Source organism: Triturus cristatus, chromosome 9 (assembly GCF_964204655.1).
Source record: "Triturus cristatus chromosome 9, aTriCri1.1, whole genome shotgun sequence".
NCBI lineage: Eukaryota > Metazoa > Chordata > Amphibia > Caudata > Salamandridae > Triturus > Triturus cristatus.
Genome location: NC_140592.1, coordinates 1,280,155,176 through 1,280,177,233, shown reverse-complemented (window position 1 = coordinate 1,280,177,233; position 22,058 = coordinate 1,280,155,176). Strand labels below are relative to the sequence as shown.

The 22,058-nt window shown below is 52.2% G+C and overlaps 1 protein-coding gene across 2 annotated transcripts in view; it reads right to left on the bottom strand.

Moving 5' to 3' along the window:
- The window catches only part of PAX9 (paired box 9), a 244,732-nt gene that overhangs the window by 24,816 nt on the left and 197,858 nt on the right, over positions 1-22,058 (bottom strand). For both annotated transcript variants that reach the window (XM_085628106.1, XM_085628107.1), the window contains exon 4: positions 8,530-8,752. In XM_085628106.1, coding sequence (XP_085484232.1) covers positions 8,530-8,752 — 223 coding nt within the window. The remainder of the gene's footprint in view (positions 1-8,529; positions 8,753-22,058) is intronic.

The window sequence follows — 22,058 nt, the reverse complement described above, 5'->3', positions numbered from 1 at the left end:
ACAACCAACCCTGGACTGAGGGCCACAATATCTCCCTTCCTGTGTCCACAAGCGGGCTGGTCACCCCGGAAGTAGTAAGGGGCCTTGGCTGGTGAGAATGCACCCTGGACTGAGTTCCACTGAGGCCACAATATCTCCTTCCAATGTCCACGAGCTGGCAGGGCACCCCGGGAGTGGGCTGGAGACAACGCACCCCTGACTGAAGGTGAATGAGGGCCACCATATCTCCTTCCTGCGCCAACGAGAGGGCTGGGCACTCCGCATTTGGTGAGGGGTCTTGGCTGGTGAGAACACAGCCTGGACTGAGTTCCACTGAGGTCCACAATATCTCCTTCCCATGTCCACGAGCTGGCAGGGCACCCCGGGAGTGGTGAGGGGTCTTGGCTGGAGACAACGCACCCCTGACTGAAGGTGAATGAGGGCCACCATATCTCCTTCCTGCGCCAACGAGAGGGCTAGGCACTCCGCGTGTGGTGAGGAATATATGTCGTTACTACGCATTCCGTTGCAACGCATGCCTTTACCACGCGTTACAACTGAATGTTTTTTCTATGCATTGCCTTTACCTCGATTTTTCCTTTACCCCGCTTTTTCTTTTTGGGGGGGAGACCACCCCCCCCCCAAGTCCCCTTTCTTCTTTTTTTTGCCTTTTTCTCATGTCTTCGCCGACACTAAAAAAGGACTGACGCATTTTTTCGGATGAGGAAGAAGACGTTCCGTCGTGACGTTGCTTGCGTGGTAAAGACGGTCGTGGAAGCAATACGCGTTGTGAAGACGTTTACGAGGTAAGTGTACCGTTGTAAACGTAACGCGTAGAAAAGCCTTCGTGGTAAAGGCTGTTTCCCGCGGTGAGGGGTCTTGGCTGGTGAGAACGCAGCCTGGACTGAGTTCCACTGAGGTCCACAATATCTCCCTCCCATGCCCACGAGCGGGCTGGGCAACCCGGGGGCGGTGAGGGCCGTGGCTGGTGAGTCGCACCCTGAACTGAGGGTGAATGAGTACAAAATCTCCCTCCTGTGTCCGCGAGCGGGCTGGGCACTCCGGGGCATTGGCTGGTGAGAATGTGGCATCCAGAGCCTGGGGTGGCGGGGGCGGGGGCTGTCAGTGTGACAGCGCCTTGGACCCGCAATGTGGCATCCAGAGGCCGCTGTTATCCACACAGAGCCTGGGGTGGCGGGGGCGGGGGCTGTCAGTGTGACAGCGCCTTGGACCCGCAATGTGGCATCCAGAGGCCGCTGTTATCCACACAGAGCCTGGGGTGGCGGGGGCGGGGGCTGTCAGTGTGACAGCGCCTTGGACCCGCAATGAGCATCGGTAAACAGTCTCCGAGCTCGCTTGGAGGGTGTGGCGGCCTGTCCCTGTTTGCTTTTCTTCTCTGTTGATTTTCAGTGATTTTAACATCCACTCGTACACATTTCAAAAGTTCATGTTGGTCGTGGATAAATATATCATCGGGCAGTTTTGGTATTTGTTTAAACTTGTGATTAATGGGCTGTCTCAGCAGAGATTCCCAGCTGCCCTGGGAACCAGAGACCAGAGCCACGGAGGCAGAAGAGAAGACACCTGCTTGGCAGAGGGGGCATCGGCGCTGCCAACACCTTGGGGCATGGGAAGCGCGCTGGTGGTGGCAAGAAGGACAGCGGGCTGTTAGGCCACACCTTCCTACCAACGGCGAGGCCACACCCCCTACCTACCCGGTCCGAGGAACCCTCCTGTCACTCAAGAACAGCGGCTCTAACTACCACAGGCCTTCTGACCTTCGGCAACTCCAGCGACCCTTGTGCCTGTAAAGCTTGTTCCATACCCCAGCACCTCTTGCTCTCTGCCCCAGCACCTCTTGTTCCATACCCCAGCACCTCTTGTTCCATACCCCAGCACCTCTTGCTCTCTGCCCCAGCACCTCTTGTTCCATACGCCTGCACCTCTTGTTCCATGCCCCAGCACCTCTTGCTCTCTGCCCCAGCACCTCTTGTTCCATGCCCCTGCACCTCTTGTTCCATGCCCCTGCACCTCTTGCTCTCTGCCCCAGCACCTCTTGTTCCATACGCCTGCACCTCTTGTTCCATGCCCCAGCACCTCTTGTTCCATACCCCTGCACCTCTTGTTCTATACTCCTGCACCTCTTGTTCCATGCCCCTGCACCTCTTGTTCCATACCCCAGCACCTCTTGTTCCATGCCCCAGCACCTCTTGCTCTCTGCCCCAGCACCTCTTGTTCCATGCCCCTGCACCTCTTGTTCCATACGCCTGCACCTCTTGTTCCATGCCCCAGCACCTCTTGTTCCATACCCCTGCACCTCTTGTTCTATACTCCTGCACCTCTTGTTCCATGCCCCTGCACCTCTTGTTCCATACCCCAGCACCTCTTGCTCTCTGCCCCAGCACCTCTTGTTCCATACGCCTGCACCTCTTGTTCCATACCCCAGCACCTCTTGTTCCATACCCCTGCACCTCTTGTTCTATACTCCTGCACCTCTTGTTCCATGCCCCTGCACCTCTTGTTCCATACCCCAGCACCTCTTGCTCTCTGCCCCAGCACCTCTTGTTCTATACTCCTGCACCTCTTGTTCCATGCCCCAGCACCTCTTGTTCCATGCCCAGCACCTCTTGCTCTCTGCCCCAGCACCTCTTGTTCCATACCCCTGCACCTCTTGTTCCATAACCCTGCACCTCTTGTTCCATACTCCTGCACCTCTTGTTCCATGCCCCAGCACCTCTTGTTCCATACTCCTGCACCTCTTGTTCCATGCCCCAGCACCTCTTGTTCCATGCCCCAGCACCTCTTGTTCCATACCCCTGCACCTCTTGTTCCATACCCCAGCACCTCTTGTTCCATACCCCTGCACCTCTTGTTCTCTGCTCCTGCACCTCTTGTTCCATGCCCCTGCACCTCTTGTTCCATACCCCAGCACCTCTTGCTCTCTGCCCCAGCACCTCTTGCTCTCTGCCCCAGCACCTCTTGTTCCATGCCCCTGCACCTCTTGTTCCATGCCCCTGCACCTCTTGTTCCATACCCCAGCACCTCTTGTTCCATACCCCTGCACCTCTTGTTCCATACCCCAGCACCTCTTGTTCCATGCCCCTGCACCTCTTGTTCCATACCCCAGCACCTCTTGCTCTCTGCCCCAGCACCTCTTGTTCCATGCCCCAGCACCTCTTGTTCTATACTCCTGCACCTCTTGTTCCATGCCCCAGCACCTCTTGTTCTATACTCCTGCACCTCTTGTTCCATGCCCCAGCACCTCTTGTTCTATACTCCTGCACCTCTTGTTCCATACCCCAGCACCTCTTGTTCCATGCCCCAGCACCTCTTGTTCCATGCCCCAGCACCTCTTGTTCTATACTCCTGCACCTCTTGTTCCATGCCCCAGCACCTCTTGTTCTATAATCCTGCACCTCTTGTTCCATGCCCCAGCACCTCTTGTTCTATACTCCTGCACCTCTTGTTCCATACCCCAGCACCTCTTGTTCTATACTCCTGCACCTCTTGTTCCATGCCCCAGCACCTCTTGTTCTATACTCCTGCACCTCTTGTTCCATACTCCTGCACCTCTTGTTCCATACCCCAGCACCTCTTGTTCCATGCCCCAGCACCTCTTGTTCCATGCCCCAGCACCTCTTGTTCCATGCCCCAGCACCTCTTGTTCCATGCCCCAGCACCTCTTGTTCTATACTCCTGCACCTCTTGTTCCATGCCCCAGCACCTCTTGTTCTATACTCCTGCACCTCTTGTTCCATACCCCAGCACCTCTTGTTCCATGCCCCAGCACCTCTTGTTCTATACTGCTGCACCTCTTGTTCCATGCCCCAGCACCTCTTGTTCCATACCCCAGCACCTCTTGCTCTCTGCCCCTGCACCTCTTGCTCTCTGCCCCAGCACCTCTTGTTCTATACTCCTGCACCTCTTGTTCCATACCCCAGCACCTCTTGTTCCATGCCCCAGCACCTCTTGTTCTATACTGCTGCACCTCTTGTTCCATGCCCCAGCACCTCTTGTTCCATACCCCAGCACCTCTTGCTCTCTGCCCCTGCACCTCTTGCTCTCTGCCCCAGCACCTCTTGTTCTATACTGCTGCACCTCTTGTTCCATGCCCCAGCACCTCTTGTTCCATGCCCCAGCACCTCTTGTTCCATTCCCCAGCACCTCTTGTTCCATACCCCAGCACCTCTTGCTCTCTGCCCCAGCACCTCTTGTTCCATACTCCTGCACCTCTTGTTCCATACCCCTGCACCTCTTGTTCCATACCCCTGCGTGGCGATAATGGGCTTGATAATATGCTGCAGAGAATTCCAATAGAAGCGCATGTTGACACCAGAACATGGGCTTCAATTGGAATTCCATAGAGCATATTATCAAGCCCATTATCGCCGCTTTAGCGGCAGTTTTCTGCCGCTAAAGCAGCGATAATTTTAACGCCGTTTGTTAATAATATGCCCCATAGTTTCTTATGTCAACCGAAGAACCTGTAACAAGCTACCATCACCGTAACTAACAAATACCACCTGTGTACCTCAAACACTGTCCTTTCAGGCTCTTGGTTTGAGGGTGCAAGGGGGCAGGCACTACCATTGGTTATGAGGGAATTCGAGTCCAATGCTTAATTTGTGATAATAGAAGTGCCGGTGCTCGAAGGTCTGCCTAGAAGCCGGCAGACAGTGCAATTAAACGTCGGCACAATATATACCAAGGCTGATCGTCGTTAAGCCACTTCCAGACACTCCGCGCCCCTTTCTCTCGCTCTCCAAGGCTCCTGTTTAATTCCTTTGTGATGATTTTCTCATCTTTCTTGTCATCCATCGTTCCGATCTTTGGGCCGATTCACAACGGTAAAGTTAGACTAAAGTTTAACTTAGACCAAAAGTGCAACTTCACCACTTTTCGGTGTTCACAAAGGTAAGTTACTACGAGTAAAGTTAGACTTGTGGTCTGACCACCCATGTGAATCGGCCCAGTGTGTTTTTCCCTCTCTTGCCAGTCCCCAGAAACAAGTGCTGATGGATTCCAACCACTGGTGCAAATTAAGCAGTGGTCAAGTCTCACAAAGGCGGCTCCTTCTTCCCCCTCCATTGTTTTTAGGTCTCGCCTGACCCAGCGCATGCGCTGGTCTGGCGAGACATTTTGTGAGGGCTCCAAAAAGTGCTGCCAGTCTAGAGCTACAGAGCATGTGCGCGGGTGCACGCGCTGCGCTTTACTGCGATTACTTTCACTTTTGCGGCCGCGCGGCCGCTTTGATGTTTGATCGCGATCGCTTTGATGTTCTCCGTGAGGCTTCAATAGATTACAGCAGTTAAAATAAGCATTGGCATAGCCAATAGGTCTCGCTTTTGGGACCTTAGAAGTGTTTAGTTATGCAACTGTTGCATGGCTAAACACTTATAAGGTCCCAAAGGCGAGACCTATTGGCTATGCCAATGCTTGTTTTTTTGGGGGGCCTTAAATGTGGCACAGAGGGTCGTGTCTTGGTTATTAAATGTGGCACAGAGGGTCGTGTCTTGGTCATTAAATGTGGCACGGAGGGTCGTGTCTTGGTTATTAAATGTGGCTCGGAGGGTCGTGTCTTGGTCATTAAATGTGGCACGGAGGGTCGTGTCTTGGACATTAAATGTGGCACAGAGGGTCTTGGTCATTAAATGTGGCACAGAGGGTCTTGGTCATTAAATGTGGCATGGAGGGTCGTGTCTTGGTCATTAAATGTGGCACGGAGGGTCGTGTCTTGGTCATTAAATGTGGCACGGAGGGTCGTGTCTTGGTCATTAAATGTGGCACGGAGGGTCGTGTCTCGTTCATTAAATGTGGCACAGAGGGCCGTGTCTCGTTCATTAAATGTGGCACAGAGGGTCGTGTCTCGTTCATTAAATGTGGCACAGAGGTCCGTGTCTTAGTCCTTAAATGTGGCACAGAGGGTCGTGTCTTGGTAATTAGATGTGGCACAGAGGGCCGTGTCTTGGTCATTAAATGTGGCACAGAGGGTCGTGTCTTGGTAATAAAATGTGGCACAGAGGGCCGTGTCTCGGTCCTTAAATGTGGCACAGAGGGCCGTGTCTTGGTCATTAAATGTGTTACAGAGGGCCGTGTCTTGGTCATTAAATGTGGTACAGAGGGCCGTGTCTTGGTCATTAAATGTGGCACAGAGGGTCCTGTCTTGGTTATTAAATCTGGCACAGAGGGCCGATGTCTTGGTTATTAAATGTGGCACAGAGGGTCGTGTCTCGTTCATTAAATGTGGCACAGAGGGTCGTGTCTTGGTCATTAAATGTGGCACAGAGGGTCGTGTCTTGGTCATTAAATGTGGCACAGAGGGTCGTGTCTCGGTCATTAAATGGGGCACAAAGGGTCATGTCTTAGTCATTAAATGTGGCAAAGAGGGTCGTGTCTTGGTCATTAAATGTGGCACAGAGGGCCGTGTCTTGGTCCTTAAATGGGGCACGGAGGGTCGTGTCTCGGTCATTAAATGTGGTACAGAGGGCCGTGTCTTGGTCAAAAAATGTGGCACAGAGGGTCGTGTCTTGGTTATTAAATGTGGCACAGAGGGTCGTGTCTCGTTCATTAAATGTGGCACAGAGGGTCGTGTCTTGGTCATTAAATGTGGCACAGAGGGTCGTGTCTTGGTCATTAAATGTGGCACAGAGGGTCGTGTCTCGTTCATTAAATGGGGCACAAAGGGTCATGTCTTGGTCATTAAATGTGGCACAGAGGGTCGTGTCTTGGTAATAAAATGTGGCACAGAGGGCCGTGTCTCGGTCCTTAAATGTGGCACAGAGGGCCGTGTCTTGGTCATTAAATGTGTTACAGAGGGCCGTGTCTTGGTCATTAAATGTGGTACAGAGGGCCGTGTCTTGGTCATTAAATGTGGCACAGAGGGTCATGTCTTGGTTATTAAATGTGGCACAGAGGGCCGTGTCTTGGTTATTAAATGTGGCACAGAGGGTCGTGTCTCGTTCATTAAATGTGGCACAGAGGGTCGTGTCTTGGTCATTAAATGTGGCACAGAGGGTCGTGTCTTGGTCATTAAATGTGGCACAGAGGGTCGTGTCTCGGTCATTAAATGGGGCACAAAGGGTCATGTCTCGGTCATTAAATGTGGCACAGAGGGTCGTGTCTTGGTCATTAAATGTGGCACAGAGGGCCGTGTCTTGGTCCTTAAATGGGGCACGGAGGGTCGTGTCTCGGTCATTAAATGTGGCACAGAGGTTCGTGTCTCGGTCATTAAATGTGGCACAGAGGATTGTGTCTTGGTCATTAAATGTGGCACAGAGGGTCGTGTCTTGGTCATTAAATGTGGCACAGAGGATCGTGTCTTGGTCATTAAATGTGGCACAGAGGGGCACAGAGGGTCGTGTCTTGGTCATTAAATGTGGCACAGAGGATTGTGTCTTGGTCATTAAATGTGGGACAGAGGGCCGTGTCTTGGTCATTAAATGTGGCACAGAGGATCGTGTCTTGGTCATTAAATGGGGCACAGAGGGCCGTGTCTCGGTCATTAAATGTGGCACAGAGGGTCGTGTCTTGGTCATTAAATGTGGCACAGAGGGTCGTTTCTTGGTCATTAAATGTGGCACAGAGGGTCGTGTCTTGGTCACTAAATTGGGCACGGAGGGTCGTGTCTCGGTCATTAAATGTGGCACTGAGGGTAGTGTCTCGGTCATTAAATGGGGCACTGAGGGTCATGTCTCGGTCATTAAATGTGGCACAGGGGGTTGGGTCATTAAATGTGGCACAGAGGGTCGTGTCTTGGTCATTAAATGTGGCACAGAGGGTCGTGTCTTGGTCATTAAATGGGGCACGGAGGGTCGTGTCTCGGTCATTAAATGTGGCACAGAGGGTCGTGTCTTGGTCATTAAATGTGGCACAGAGGGTCGTGTCTTGGTCTTTAAATGTGGCACAGAGGGCCGTGTCTTGGTCATTAAATGTGGCACAGAGGGTCGTGTCTCGTTCATTAAATGTGGCACAGAAGGTCGTGTCTTGGTCATTAAATGGGGCACGGAGGGTCGTGTCTCGGTCATTAAATGTGGCACAGAGGGTCGTGTCTTGGTCATTAAATGTGGCACAGAGGGTCGTGTCTTGGTCTTTAAATGTGGCACAGAGGGCCGTGTCTTGGTCATTAAATGTGGCACAGAGGGTCGTGTCTCGTTCATTAAATGTGGCACAGAAGGTCGTGTCTTGGTCCTTAAATGTGGCACAGAGGGTCGTGTCTTGGTCATTAAATGTGGCACGGAGGGTCGTGTCTTTGGCACCTGTAAGAGTTCCGTGGTCGCCGGACCTTGAAAGAGTGGCCGAGGAGGGACACGGCACCAGCACCCCCCACCTGCTCCCTTTTCCACCATCAGTGAACCCCACACACACTCCCACTGCAGGTGAAGTTGCCAGCAGGCTTCAGAGTCCATGGGGTAGCACCTCGGCCCATGGGCGCCATCAGTGACTGCTCCCCCTGCCTCTGCCCATGGGAAGTGATGCCAGCCTGGCAGGGTCTCTGGGAGTCGGTGTGACACTGCCCTAGAGCCTCACGTCAATCAGCCTTGGCTACACTACCTTCTCTGGCTGTGTGCATGCCTTTGAAGGCCAGGGCAGCCGTGATGTCACAACTGTGCGCCGTGAGCGCTGCACCCCCTCCATGCTGCCAACCGTGCCCCGTCACATAGCCGCTAGAAGCGGCTGCGCTGTACGTCATGTAGGGTGAGACGGGCGATGACGTCGGGTAGGGGCCCATCCCTGGAGCCGCCACGAAGCCGCTGACCGCCGACAGGCCATGTGCCTAGAAAAGAGAAGGCACAAACGTTAGCAGCAAGTGACAACTGTCATCCAGTATTGATAATAACGCATGCAGCACAAACCATTCCATGACCTTTAGATTAAGAACATATGATATCAGGTAATATTTCAGAGTTACGGGAAAAGCACGTACGGTTTCATAATAAAACGGACTAGTGTTATAATGAAAACCACGAGGGAAAATTGGAAAGTTAAAGGCATTACAGAAAGCAAAATACATGGCAAGGAGTCAGTCATTCGTCACATAAAAGCAGGACGCTCGGGATGAAACGGGAAATCGAGAAATAGCAGAAGAGAGTTTAATGTAGGTCAGTCAATGGGTCATAAAGCAGGGATCAGTCCCACTGAGTGTCACCTGCTGAGGACCAGGGGAAAGGGAACCCAAAACCTCGGGGTGAATCTCCTATTTTATGGGGTCACCTGCAATAAGTTTTCCACCCCTTAGAGTGAACATGGAAAGACCGGAATATCCCACCGATTATACAACAGAGAGCGAGATACAGGCTGAAATCGGATGTGTCAGCCCCGCGCCACAGACTTTTACTATAGGCTTCATCCCCGGTGCTCCCGCGACACCCTACGCAGTGTTCTTCAATCTGTGGGGCGCGCCCCCCCACCATCCCAGGGGGGGCGCGCACTCCACCCGAAAATCTGATGGCTGATATTCGGCCCTAACGGAGGTTTTGAACACAGCGGGATGGCCACCCTCACACCTTCCGCCCTTGATGAGCTGTTAAGAGGTGCTTGAAGGTGACTGAGAGGAGGGGCTGCAGCTTCAGGGGCAGGGGCATCTATTCAGATGCAAACAGCCCTGAATGCGTCTCTGCAAATTAGAGGGGCCTCACACATTCCCTTTCTGCCCAGGGCCCCAAACATCCTAGAACGAGGCAGCACGTGGTTCTCTTCACAGAGCGTAATTACTGTCACTAAATTGTAAGCAAACCTCGGTTCTTCAAACATGCAGTCTATAATGTAATAAAATAAAGAAATGGCACAAACACACCCACACTGATTAACAAAGTATGGAGGACAATCAGTTAAATCAGTTCTCTTGGAGTATCTCCTTTAAGTGCTGTACAGCACAGTGGGTGGTGGCAAAACTAACATTTTGGAAAGAGAGCCTGTCTTCTCTTGTCTTATCCAGGAGGAGGTGAGGAGCCTTATCCCACCCTGGAAGAGACCAAGAGGATACTAGAATACTGCATGCCCACCCCTGTGCCCACCCTGGTGGATCCTGTTCTCCTTCCTGCGATGGCTCCTGCCCCCCCCAGTGATGGCTCCTGTTCCTCCCCTCCCCCCGCCTGTGATGGCTCCTATCCCCCCTGTGGTGGATCCTGTCTCCACCCTGGGTGATTGATTGATTGGGGTACTTATAGAGCGCAACTATCACCCTACGGGCATCTTGGCGCTTGCATTGGGAACCCGTTCTGGTTTTTCCCTGTAAGATAACCCGTACTGGGCATCCCCAAGGTGAAAGCCAGGCATCCCGCCGCAGGGGGCCGTTGTGGAGATTAAGCAGGCTTGTTGCCCAGAGCTGCATAGTGTGAACTCGTGCTTAGAGTGGGCACCGAAGCGAGAATTATCGAGTCCGTGGACAATTGGGTTCTGGACCCTGCCGCTTCGGGAATCGAACCCAGGTCCCGGGCCTGATCTCTGCTTCAGGGTATGCCTCCTCTAACCAGTGAGCTACACTTCTCCAGGTTGGCTTCTGTCCCAGTCCTGGAATGGCTCCTGCAGCGAGGGTGAAGTTCTTGATGGGCCTCTTCTCAAAAAGGCTCAGCTCAAAATTAATATGAAAAGGTGGGCAAGTGAAGGAATGGGTGGATGGCTGGATGAATTAGTGAAAGGGTGAATGGATGAATGAAAGATTGAATATATGGATAATGAGAGAGGATGGATGGATTGATGAGTGAGTGGAAGGATGGATGAGAGAAAAGGTAAATAGCTGGATGTATGGGTGGAAGGGTAGCTGGATGGGTAAAAGGGTGGATGGATGAGTGAAAGGATGGATGAGTGAAAAGGTGGATGATGAGTGAGTGGATGGATGGATGAGTGAAATGATGGATGGATTGATGAATTGATAAGTGCAAGGGTGAATGGATTGAAGGATGAGTGAAAGGGTGGATGTAAGGATGGATGAGTAAGTGAAAGGGAGGGTAGATGGACAAAAGGATGAATAGATGAGTGAAGGAGTGAAAGGATAGATAGATGAGAGAAAGGATGGATGAGTGATAGGGTCAATGGATGGATTCATGAGTGGATGAGTAGATGGATGGGTGGATGGAAGGAAGGATGGCTAAGTGAAATGGTCGATGGAGAGGGAAAGGGAGGATGGATGGATGACTGAAAGGGTGGATGGGTGGAAGGATGAGTGACTGGGTGGATGGATGAGTAAGTGACAGGATGGCTGGATGGGTGAAAGGGAAAATGGCTGGATGGATGAGTGAATGGATGGGTAGAAGAGTGAATGGATGAGTGTAAAGATGGATAGGGTGAAAGGGTGGATGGATGGATGATGGATGAGTGAAAGGATGGATGAAGGAATGGTTGAGTGAAATAATAGATGGAAGGATACATGATGGATAGGTTTGCAAATGGTTGAATATGTTTGGATTTGGCTGGGCTTACTTATATACTATGGTGTGACCTCCTCTGATGTGTCTGTAAAACTTACCTATTGTCCTGAAGTTTTGTCCTGAATTTTGACCTCCTGTCCTGAATTTGTGTCCTGAATTTTGACCCTTTGTCCTGAATTTTTACACTCACCGTCCTGAATTTGCACCAGTGCCAGTTGATCACCCTAAACTAAACGTGTCTCCTTTTGGCGAGGAATCAGGGCGCCTGCCACTCTTACTCACGCTGTCAGGTGGTGAGGGGGCCCGACATTTCAAACAATTCAGTTGGGGGGGCTCAACCTACAAAAGTTTGAAGACCTCTGCGGCCTACAGTGAGCACACATTCTGCTACAAGCCAAGGTCGCGTTCTCGTGAGGATCACACCCTGGTCCCAATAGGTGAGGCCTTGAGAAAGCTCTCACAGCATGACAATGAAGCTTGAGAACAAAGCAACGTGTTGTACATGGGAGAATGACATCATGTTTCAAAACATTATTTACTCTCTAACAACCGTGCGCTAAATGCATGGTGAGGTTAGCCAGAGAGGTGACTGTTTGCAAGAATACACGGCGAAAGCAGTGCTCAATTTGCGACGGTGGTTTCCGGTGCTCGGCACAGGCACTTAATTGTCAACACCGGCACTTATGACAGCGGCCACATGGCGGCGCTGTTTTGTAAATTAGTACCTGGCACCCAAGCCATTCTCATAGCTTTGGGCGTCTAGAATACTCTGCTTTGTCAGACTAGTAGCAGCTGGTTAGTACTTGTGCAGGTACTGTCACTGGCAACGCCAGCAGTGGCCGAGGCCTCCTGACGAGAGCCCTGGCACATAACTTTACAAATTAAGCACCTGGTGAAAGGCATCAACAACCATCTTGAAATCGAGACCTACATTATTAATGTTAAAATAAACACAGCTTCTGGGCGAAATATCTCAAATTCATTGTACGGTAATTACATTGTGTAAAAACAATTATGCATTTTCATTAAACACACCACACCGCCATTTAGTGCCCACCCACGCCCCTCTTCATCATAAGAATCCGCACTCACAAAGGGCTTGGTTGCCTCAGTGTGGTTATTGAGTGTTATTCAATCCTATAGAACAGAACCTGTATCAGCAGCCATCTTGGATTGGGAACCCTGCTCTTTACATGAACTGCCATCAGCATAGAGACCGCGACACAAAGAGGCATTCCAGAAACAGAACAAGTTCACTGACGTTGTGGAGACTAAGGGGCATATTATCAAGACAGTTAATAATATGCCCCTATAACTCTCCGAGCAGAAGGCTATCTGTCAGCTTCCAAGGAGAAACAGGAATGAAGCCTTCAAATGTTCACACTGAATGCTGTTCCTCTGACTTTGGGGCGAGGACCTGATCATTTCAGATCCATCATTCATGGGCCCTTAATTTCACGAGTGTTGTACAAAATAAACCCTCTAACAATTCAACACATCTTGTATGGAGAAATATTCAAATTTTACAAAAGAGTGTAGTGTCCGGCGTGCGCGAGGCGTTCTAGCCTTCCGCTCTGCCGGGACGCGCTAGCGCTGATGCGTGATGTCAGACGCTAGCGAGGTTAAATAAAGGGGCGTGGCCTCGACGCATTAGTCGGAGCCGCGTGTGTGCTAACTACAAGTCGGCTCCCGTGTCTTATTAAGCGCCTATGCGCTGCTATGCTACTTAGGCCTCTTAAGACATCACACTGGCGACGAGGGTCTATTGAGCCCTGATGTGCTGTTTATGCCCCACAATATCCATTCTGGCCACCGAGGTGTCCTGAGCCTGTGTGTGAAGGCCCCCTCCTGGTGACCTGGCGGAGCCTGCTATGAGGCCTGGTGAGGATCACTGCAAGTGCCCTGGAGGCCCACCAAGCCATCAACGGCGACGCTGTGTGCGCCCTGGTGCCCCAATCCACAGCCGGTGAGGGGTATGTCTCGCCCAGGTGGTGCCACACCTGCCCCACGAGGTGCCTGACGACGACCGTGCCCTACTACGGTTCAGGCCTATGCCGGGTGTGCTTGCCCCCACCCAGAAGCGCCTAAGGGGTCCCGCGGATGACGCCTGGAGGTAGGCGCGCCCACCGTTTGGTGTAGAAGCGCGAGGGGAGTCTACGCGCCACGGCCGTAGGGGGTGCACGCCTGGTGGCGTCGACGCAGAGGAGAGGAAGCCAGCTTCCACCGCGTGCTGCGCACATGCCAAGAGGACGTCAATTCCCGCCATTGAGCCGTTTGCCGTTGACGGTGCCCCATCATCCCTTGCCCCACGCTGGAGGGATTGGACAGACCGTCTACAAATTTACTTCGAAGGGGCTGGCATCGCGAGGGAAAGGCGCAGAGCGTTGCTGCTCCACCTAGGAGGCAAAGACATCCACTGCATCTACAAAACTCTTGTGGAAGCCACGCCGAAAACGTACCACACACTGCTGAACGCGCTCAACGCCCACTTCGAGCCCATGGCGAACAGAGACTATGAACGGTTCATCTTCCATCAGGCCAAACAAGAGGCGGACGAGTCCCTGGATGCGTTCCATGGCAGGCTGAAGGAGTTGGCCAGCACGTGTGGGTTCCGCGACGAACAGGAGGAGATCCGAGGGCAGATTATGCAGGGTTGTTACTCGTCTAAGCTTCGTGTCACGGTCCTCCAGGAAGAAGGAAAGCCCCTGGCAGACACCCTCACCCTCGGACGGTCGAAGGAGCTGTCGCAAGCGAGAGCCTCGCATATGGAGGCGGCCCTACATCGCCCTGTCAAGACGGAGCAAGTGCAGGTGGCGGAAGCGGTGAACGTAGTGCGGCCAGAAGGAAGGCAAGCCGGAGGGAAACGGCAGCCGGAGGCAAAGAAGAAAGACTGCGGGTACTGTGGCGGCCAACCCTACCGCATGCAAGACTGCCCGGCCAGAGGGAAAAAGTGCGGTGCCTGCGGGTGGATGAACCACTTTGCGGCGGTGTGCCGGTCCACCAGAGTCAAGAAGGAGGCAGCCCATGCGGTACGAGAAGGAGCAGACAGTGAGGACATGGACGATGACACCGAAGAGTACCCAGTCCATTATGTGTTTGCAATCCATCAACCACAGAAGAAGAAGCGCAGACTTCCGAAATGTCGCATCCTAGTACAACGTCAAGAGGTAAAGGCGACAATTGACACTGGGGCCTCCATCGAGCTGATGGCCGCCAATGTCTACCACCAACTACGGGTCAAACCCCCGCTGAGAGAGGCGAAGATTCGGGTATTCGCATACGGCCAGAAGACGCCCATTCCCCTCATCGGGTGCTTCGAAACAGAGCTACAACATGGTGAGAGGAGCATCAACACCGCCGTCTATGTCACGGAAGAGGGCAGCGGGATGCTGCTGAGCGGGCAGTCGGCCGAAGAATTGAGACGGATCTCGTTCGCCATGGCAGTCCTGGAGGAAGAACTGGATACAATCATGGAAGAATATGGAGAAGTCTTTAACGGCATCGGGTGCCTGAAAGGAAAGGAAGTATCCTTACACATCGACCCATCGGTCCAACCAGTGGCGTTGAGGCACCGGAGAATTGCTTTCCACCTGCGGCAGAAGGTCGAGGAAGAGCTGGAGACCCTGGAGAGACAAGGCATCATTGAGAAGGTCAGTGGGCCAACCCCGTGGGTATCCCCGATCGTCATCGCCAGGAAGCAGAAGCAGCCAGGACAAGTCCGCATCTGTGTGGACATGCGCCTTCCTAACGCCGCGGTCAAAAGAGAGCGACACCTGACGCCCACCATTGATGACATCCTGGGGGAGCTGAACGGGGCCAGGTGGTTTTCGAAGATGGACCTACGGTCAGGCTACCACCAGTTACCACTTCATCCGGACTCGAGGTACATCACCACATTTTCCACCCATGTGGGCCTCAGACGGTATCGGCGCCTGAACTTCGGCATCTCGAGTGCCGCCGAGGTATTCCAAAATATCATCAGAGAAGTGCTCAGTGGGCTCCCCGGCGTGCTCAATGTGAGCGACGACCTGCTCATATACGCGTCAACCATAGAGGAACACCACCAGCGGTTGAGAGGGGTCCTCAAGAGGATCCAGGAGTCAGGTTTGACCCTGCACCGGGAGAAGTGTCAGTTCCTGCAGAACAAGATCAGCTTCTTTGGGTACACCTTCTCGGACCAAGGGGTGGCCCCAGACCCGGACAAGGTGAAGGATGTCCAAGATGCCCCAGCTCCGACGAACATCTCGGAGGCCCGGAGTTTCCTGGGCATGGTCAACTTCTGCGGCCGCTTCATTCCGGACCTCTCCAACCTCATCAAACCCTTCAGGGAGTTGACCAAATCGTCCACCACGTGGCAGTGGGGCCAGGAATAGGAACAGGCGTTCCAAGCAATGAAGGCGGCCCTGTCCGCGGACACTACCCTCTCATACTTCGACCCGGCGAAGCCCACCAACGTGGCGGTCGACGCGAGCCCGTTTGGGCTGGGAGCGGTCCTGACACAACTCCAGGACAACGAGGAGTGGGCACCCATCGCCTACGCCAGCCGGTCCCTGACCGAAACAGAGCAGCGGTACTCGCAAATCGAGCGAGAAGCCATCGCCATCCACTGGGCATGCCGGCATTTTCACGTGTACGTGTATGGACATCATTTCACGGTAACAACCGATCACAAGCCACTCATTCCTCTGTTCCAAGGGTTGTCCTCAAAGCCGCCACCCCGGATTGAAAAGTGGATACTCCAACTACAGGGGTACGACTACCGAGTGGAGTACAAACCAGGGGCCACGAACCCGGCGGACTACCTGTCACGGCACCCGCGGAAAGCCACAACAGAAGAGAAGGAGGAGGCCGAGGATACAGAGGAGTACGTCCGGTATGTGACAGAGCGGTCACGACCCCTCCCAATGAGCCTGGCCGCAATCATAGAAGCCTCAGAAGGTGATGAATACGTGAGAGCAGTGGCGGAGGCTGTCAGGTCGGGAGATTGGAGGGCAATCCAAGCCTCGCTCAACAGAAAGACGCCCCAAGCCCAGCTGACACTGGAGTCATTCCTGAAAGTGCAGAGTGAGCTGTCCATTGACGCCCAAGGATGCCTTCTGCGGGGCCCGAGACTGGTCATGCCGGCCAGCCTCGCTCAACAGGCGGTGAACCTCGCCCACAGGGGACATCAAGGAATGGTAAAGACAAAGGGCAGGCTCCGAGCCAAAGTATGGTTCCCAGGCATGGATGCGATGGTTGAGCAGACAGTGAGAACCTGCACGTGGTGCCAAGCCGCAGAACAGCCGGAACGCCCTCACCCTGTGGCGACCGAAGATAACCCCCTGAGACCGTGGGAGTGTGTGAGTGCCGACTTCGGACACCTCCCCGGTGGACGGTATGCGTTGGTCATCATCGATGATTTCACCAAATACCCAGAGGTTGAAATTGTGGGGAGCCGGACAGCCACGGAAGTAATAGCGAAATTCGAGAAAACCATCGCCACTCATGGCATATTCGGGGTGGTCAAGACCGACAATGGACCGCCTTTCCAGGGGCAGGAGTTTGCTGAGTACCTCAAGAGCTGGGGGATCCATCACCGCAAAATAACACCAAGGTGGCCCCAAGCCAATGGAGAGGTGGAGAGGTTTATGAGGACACTCAACAAAACCATTCGCATCGCCATGGCTGATGGATCTCCACTGGAGAGAGCGATCTACAGTTTCCTGCGGGAATACCGGATGACCCCCCATGTCACAACCGAGGCAGCACCAGGAACAGCCACCATGGGAAGAATCGTAAGTGACATGATCCCACACCACCCTACTTGGGTTCCGGCACAAGCCTCAAATGAAAAGACCCTAGCCAATCGGATGCGCTCGAATGACCACGCCAGCCAGCGAAGGGGTGTGAAAGAGTCCACGTTACAACGGCAGGACTGAGTGTATGTAAAGGACCGCTACCCAGGCAGCAAGTTCAGACTTCCTTTTGAACCACAACCATGGGTTGTCACCCGCCGGACAGGCACGATGGTGACCGCTCAAAGAGGAGCTGAAACGGTCACGCGAGATGTGTCGTTCTTCAAAAAGGTCCACCCAGGAACACCTTCACGTCCCGGGGCCGAGCCAGAGGGGCCGGACCCCGACCAACCGAGCGGAGATCAGGAGGGAGAGGACGGTCGGAGTGAGGATGGTGGTTCCCAGTCCATCCCAGCCACCCCGGGGGGTGATCTGCCTGGCAGTTCCCCTGCCCGGGCAGAGCCTAACACCCCAAGGCGCAGAACCCCCGATGTGGCCCTTTCCAGAGGCGGTCCGTCCCGCTACAACCTGAGAAAGAACCCGGCCCCGTCATCCCAGCTGGCGGACTATATGGTGTAACCTGTGAGGACTGGCAGACTGGTAACAGACTCATCGTTGATTTTTTTTTGGTCCTCTGTTTTGCTTAATGTTTATAAAGGTTGGAAGGAGTGTATGGTCCGGCGTGCGCGAGGCGTTCTAGCCTTCCGCGCTGCCGGGACGCGCTAGCGCTGACGCGTGACGTCAGACGCTAGCGAGGTTAAATAAAGGGGCGTGGCCTCTACGCATTAGTCGGAGCCGTGCGTGTGCTAACTACAAGTCGACTCCCGTGTCTTATTAAGTGCGTATGCGCTGCTATGCTACTTAGGCCTCTTAAAACATCACAAAGAGTACGTTCATGATACACTTTCAAGAACAGTGGCAGCATGTATTTGAAAACCTCATATTTATGTTAATAAGAGTAAATATGAGTTTTCAGCCATTTTTTAATTCAGATCGTATTTAGATCCCTATTAAACACTGCACTCTGGGAGCAGCGCTGCTCCTATTAAACACTGCACTCTGGGAGCACTGCTGCCCCTATTAAACACTGCGCTCTGGGAGCATCACTGCCCCTATTAAACACTGCGCTCTGGGAGCAGCGCTGCTCCTATTAAACACTGCGCTCTGGGAGCAGCGCTGCTCCTATTAAACACTGCGCTCTGGGAGCAGCGCTGCTCCCATTAAACACTGCACTCTGGGAGCACCGCTGCACTCTGGGAGCACCGCTGCTCCTTGACCAGGTCTGTTGATGTTACATACCGTTGAGCCCCCAGAATGTTTACCTTTAGAGAATGAGGGACTTATTTACAAGCCCCTTGCGCCACTGGTGCGTCACTTTGATTGACGCACCAGCAGGGCAATCAGCTTCCCATATTTACAAGGCCAATTAAAGTCACCCTGAGTGACTGTTCATAACCTTGTAAATATGTTTCCCTTTCACGTAAACCTGAACGGGGCGTTCCATGGGTGTTGCTGTGGGTGTTCCTATGGAATACCCTTGGAGCCCGACGCATTCCCGGATTTACAACATTTTGTAAACCTAGGAATGCGTCAGAATCCTACGCCTCCCGGGGGGAGGCGGAAGGAGGCGTAACCAGGAAAAATGCTTTTATTTCTCCTCCTTCTTTCCCCGTTGTATGCGTGCTGCAAGAGGAAAATGTCTTTAAATATTGTTTTTGTGCAGAAAGGAGTCCCTCTGCACAAAAACAACCATCTCCTCAGCACAATCACCCTTGCAAAATGATGCAAGAGTGTCTGCGCTGGCGCACAGCTGCTTGGTGCGTGCCGGCGCAGGGGCGATGGACAGGAATGCGCTGTATCTTGTATATGGAGCACTCCTGCCCTTTAAGTTTGACGCAGGGCAGCGCAGCAGGAAGGCATGCTGCACTGCCGTGCGTCAAAATGTAGTAAATGAGCACCTGTGCATTTTTAGATGGGAAGCAGCACGAAAATCAGTGGAAATTTGTGCGCTATCTTCGCAGCGAGTTCTTCTTCCGTGTTTAGGTTTCCAACTGAATACTGGTTCTTTACTGTTGCATAATGGCTTCGCAGGAAGTAACAGAATAGAAACAATAACGGGGACGGATGATCCCGTTACACCAAAGAGGAGAAAATGATGGGCCTCGTTCATGAAAACTGTTGCATCACTGCGACAAAACAACGATGCAACAGTTTTCACTGAGCCCTCATTGCGACACGATGGATGCACTGTACTTAATGTACATAGCTGCATGTCGCAAGGAGTTACAGATACGTCATCTGTAGGTGCAAAAATGGCGCATTGCTGAGGTGTGTCTGAAAACAGACGCAACTCCAGCAATGTCTCCTTTCACATGGGGCAAGCTGCATGGGAAAGGGCCTGTGTCAGTCTTACGCATGCTGTGAGGTAGGCGTAAGGTTTTGACGTTGTGGCGTCCTAGAAGTGGCGCAGTGAAATCTGATAGATATCACTGCACCACTTCTACGAGGCTTTTTACGGGGGATCGCCCACTCTGCATACATTATACCTAACGCAGGTGTATAGTAGCGCAGGGCTTTACAAAATGACATACCTGCTTAGATGCGATGTGTCACTTTGTAAATATGGCGCACTGTGGCGCATTATTTACGACACGGCTGTGTCAAAAAAAGTACCTCCCCAGTGAAGTAAAAGTGTTGCAGGCCTTCATAAATAAGGCTCAATAGCTCTAGGACCTCTCCACAGCAGACACACTGACCCACTGAGCTGTCTCACCTGTTTATACTATCAGAAATCCTAAGTGGTCCCTTGAGGGCGTACACCTGTCTGTTAAACCTGTATTCCTGGGTCACAGTAAAATGAAGTCTGGTTGTAGTTGGACTTTGTCAAAATAAAAAAGGAGGAGTCCCTTTTGCAACACTGACTCATCACATTCATCCATATACTAGTTAGGAGGATTTGAGCTGCAGCACCACAAAAATATTCATATCACTGTCTTATCACTACACACCGTTTGATATAAAAAATTCGATTTTTTTTTAAACATAATCAAATATTAAAATGCCATAAAAATAATTTCTGAATGTTTAAAAACTTATTGCACACAATTTCATCATTATTACACTTATATAAGTGATACGATGTTTATCATAGAACCTTATAAGCACTTTATCACACCACATGTAATATTCATCAATAATGGTTTAAAAACGTTTGAAAAACTGCAAAAATTGAAAATAAGTACAGAATAAATCAAGTATTAGAAAAGCCGGTATTTCTGACCTTGGCATGCTGGTCTCCTGTCGGGTCGAGAGCTGAGTGATGCTCTAAACCTTATCTCTTTCCATTCATCTCTCATCCCCTCCCCATGCCTCTTTTGATTCACTCTCTCATCCTCCTCCCATGCTGTAGGAGGGTGGAATCTGACTGCATGGTTACCCCCACTTTTCTCCTGGTGTTTTTCTGGTTTTCTACTTAGTCTGACTGGGATCCTGCTAATCAGGACCCCAGTTTATCTGCTTTCTCCTCTAAATTGATTGCATGTACTTTAGGTACACTCCAGATTGGATTCTGGGGTACCCTTATCAGTCCCTACCATATGGTATACTATGTACCCAGGGCATTGGTACCCCAGAGGCCTCCCAGGGGCTGCAGCATGTATTATGCCACACCTGAGAGACCATTCGAACTGACAGCACAGATCTGCTACTGCAGCCTGTGTAAGGTGGTGCATGCACCCCTTAGTTAGATATGGGTTCACTATATCTACTCCATATCACTGCACATATAAACCTACCAGTCACCCCTATGGCTGGCCTCAACAATCCTGAAGGAAGGGTGTTGGGTTTTATGTGAGACGGTGCCCCTGCATGAGCACAGCCCCTCTGCAGCCTTTGGAACATATTTTCCACGGTTGTTTGTGATGCAGCCAACTATATATATATATAAGTGCATTATAACCTTGCGGTCAATGCTAACTTTAAAACGACTGCTTAGAAACATGTCGTGTTTGGTGTCAAACACCTTGGAATCATAACTCCCTGCCAGTAACTGGCGGGGGAGTTATGATTCCACCCTACTAGAGGGACTTATGTGAATACCAGTACAGCCGGTACCAGCTTTCTCGAACCTGGGCATCACAAAATGGATGCTGCCAGCCACCGACACGAGTTTTCCCTCCTTCTGCTGAACAAAACTCGAGCAGAAGAAGGCCTGACAATAGGTTTCCTGTCACAGGGAGGTGTGACCACCTCCCAGACAGGCTTTAGTGTATTGGGGCTGGGTGGGTGCACTCCTAGAGTGCCAGAAAGTCTGCACTCGGGGCACATTTGGTGTCCCTGTGCATAGTCCAGCTCAAACCGGTTGCAGGAGCCATTTGCTCCTGCTCTGGCGTGAAACTGGACAAAGGACATGAGTGTAGCCACCCCTCTGTCCTGACCCTCCCACAGGTGGGTCTCCAGAGTTTGTCCCACCCCTTCCTTGGGCACAAAGTAGGAACCCTTGGCTACAGGACTTTAGATTTACCTGGACAAAACTCTGCTACAGAAACCAAGTACTTCGACAATCTACACTACGCTGGATGACTGAAGAATCTCCCTTGGAGTAAAGGAGTTACTCCCCTGCAAGGAAGGCACCTTTAACGCATCTGACCGGTTTGCATCTCCCGAGCTCCTGAGGACTCTGATGATTTCTGCAACACAGGAGGTGGGTTCTCGAGGTCTCTGAGGTCGATCTGCGCTCTCAGCAACTCTGAGACCAGTATCCCTCATGGGGACAGTGCAACCCGAACCCCTGTGCACCGTGTACATTTGCAGCAGCATATGCTTTGTTGCAATCCCTGAGGCTGTGCTTTGGGACTACTTGTAGTCCTGACCCCGAGCAGTAATTCCACCGAAGATTTCCGGCCTACACTCCATGAGTGTTCCGTGGGCTGGTATTTCG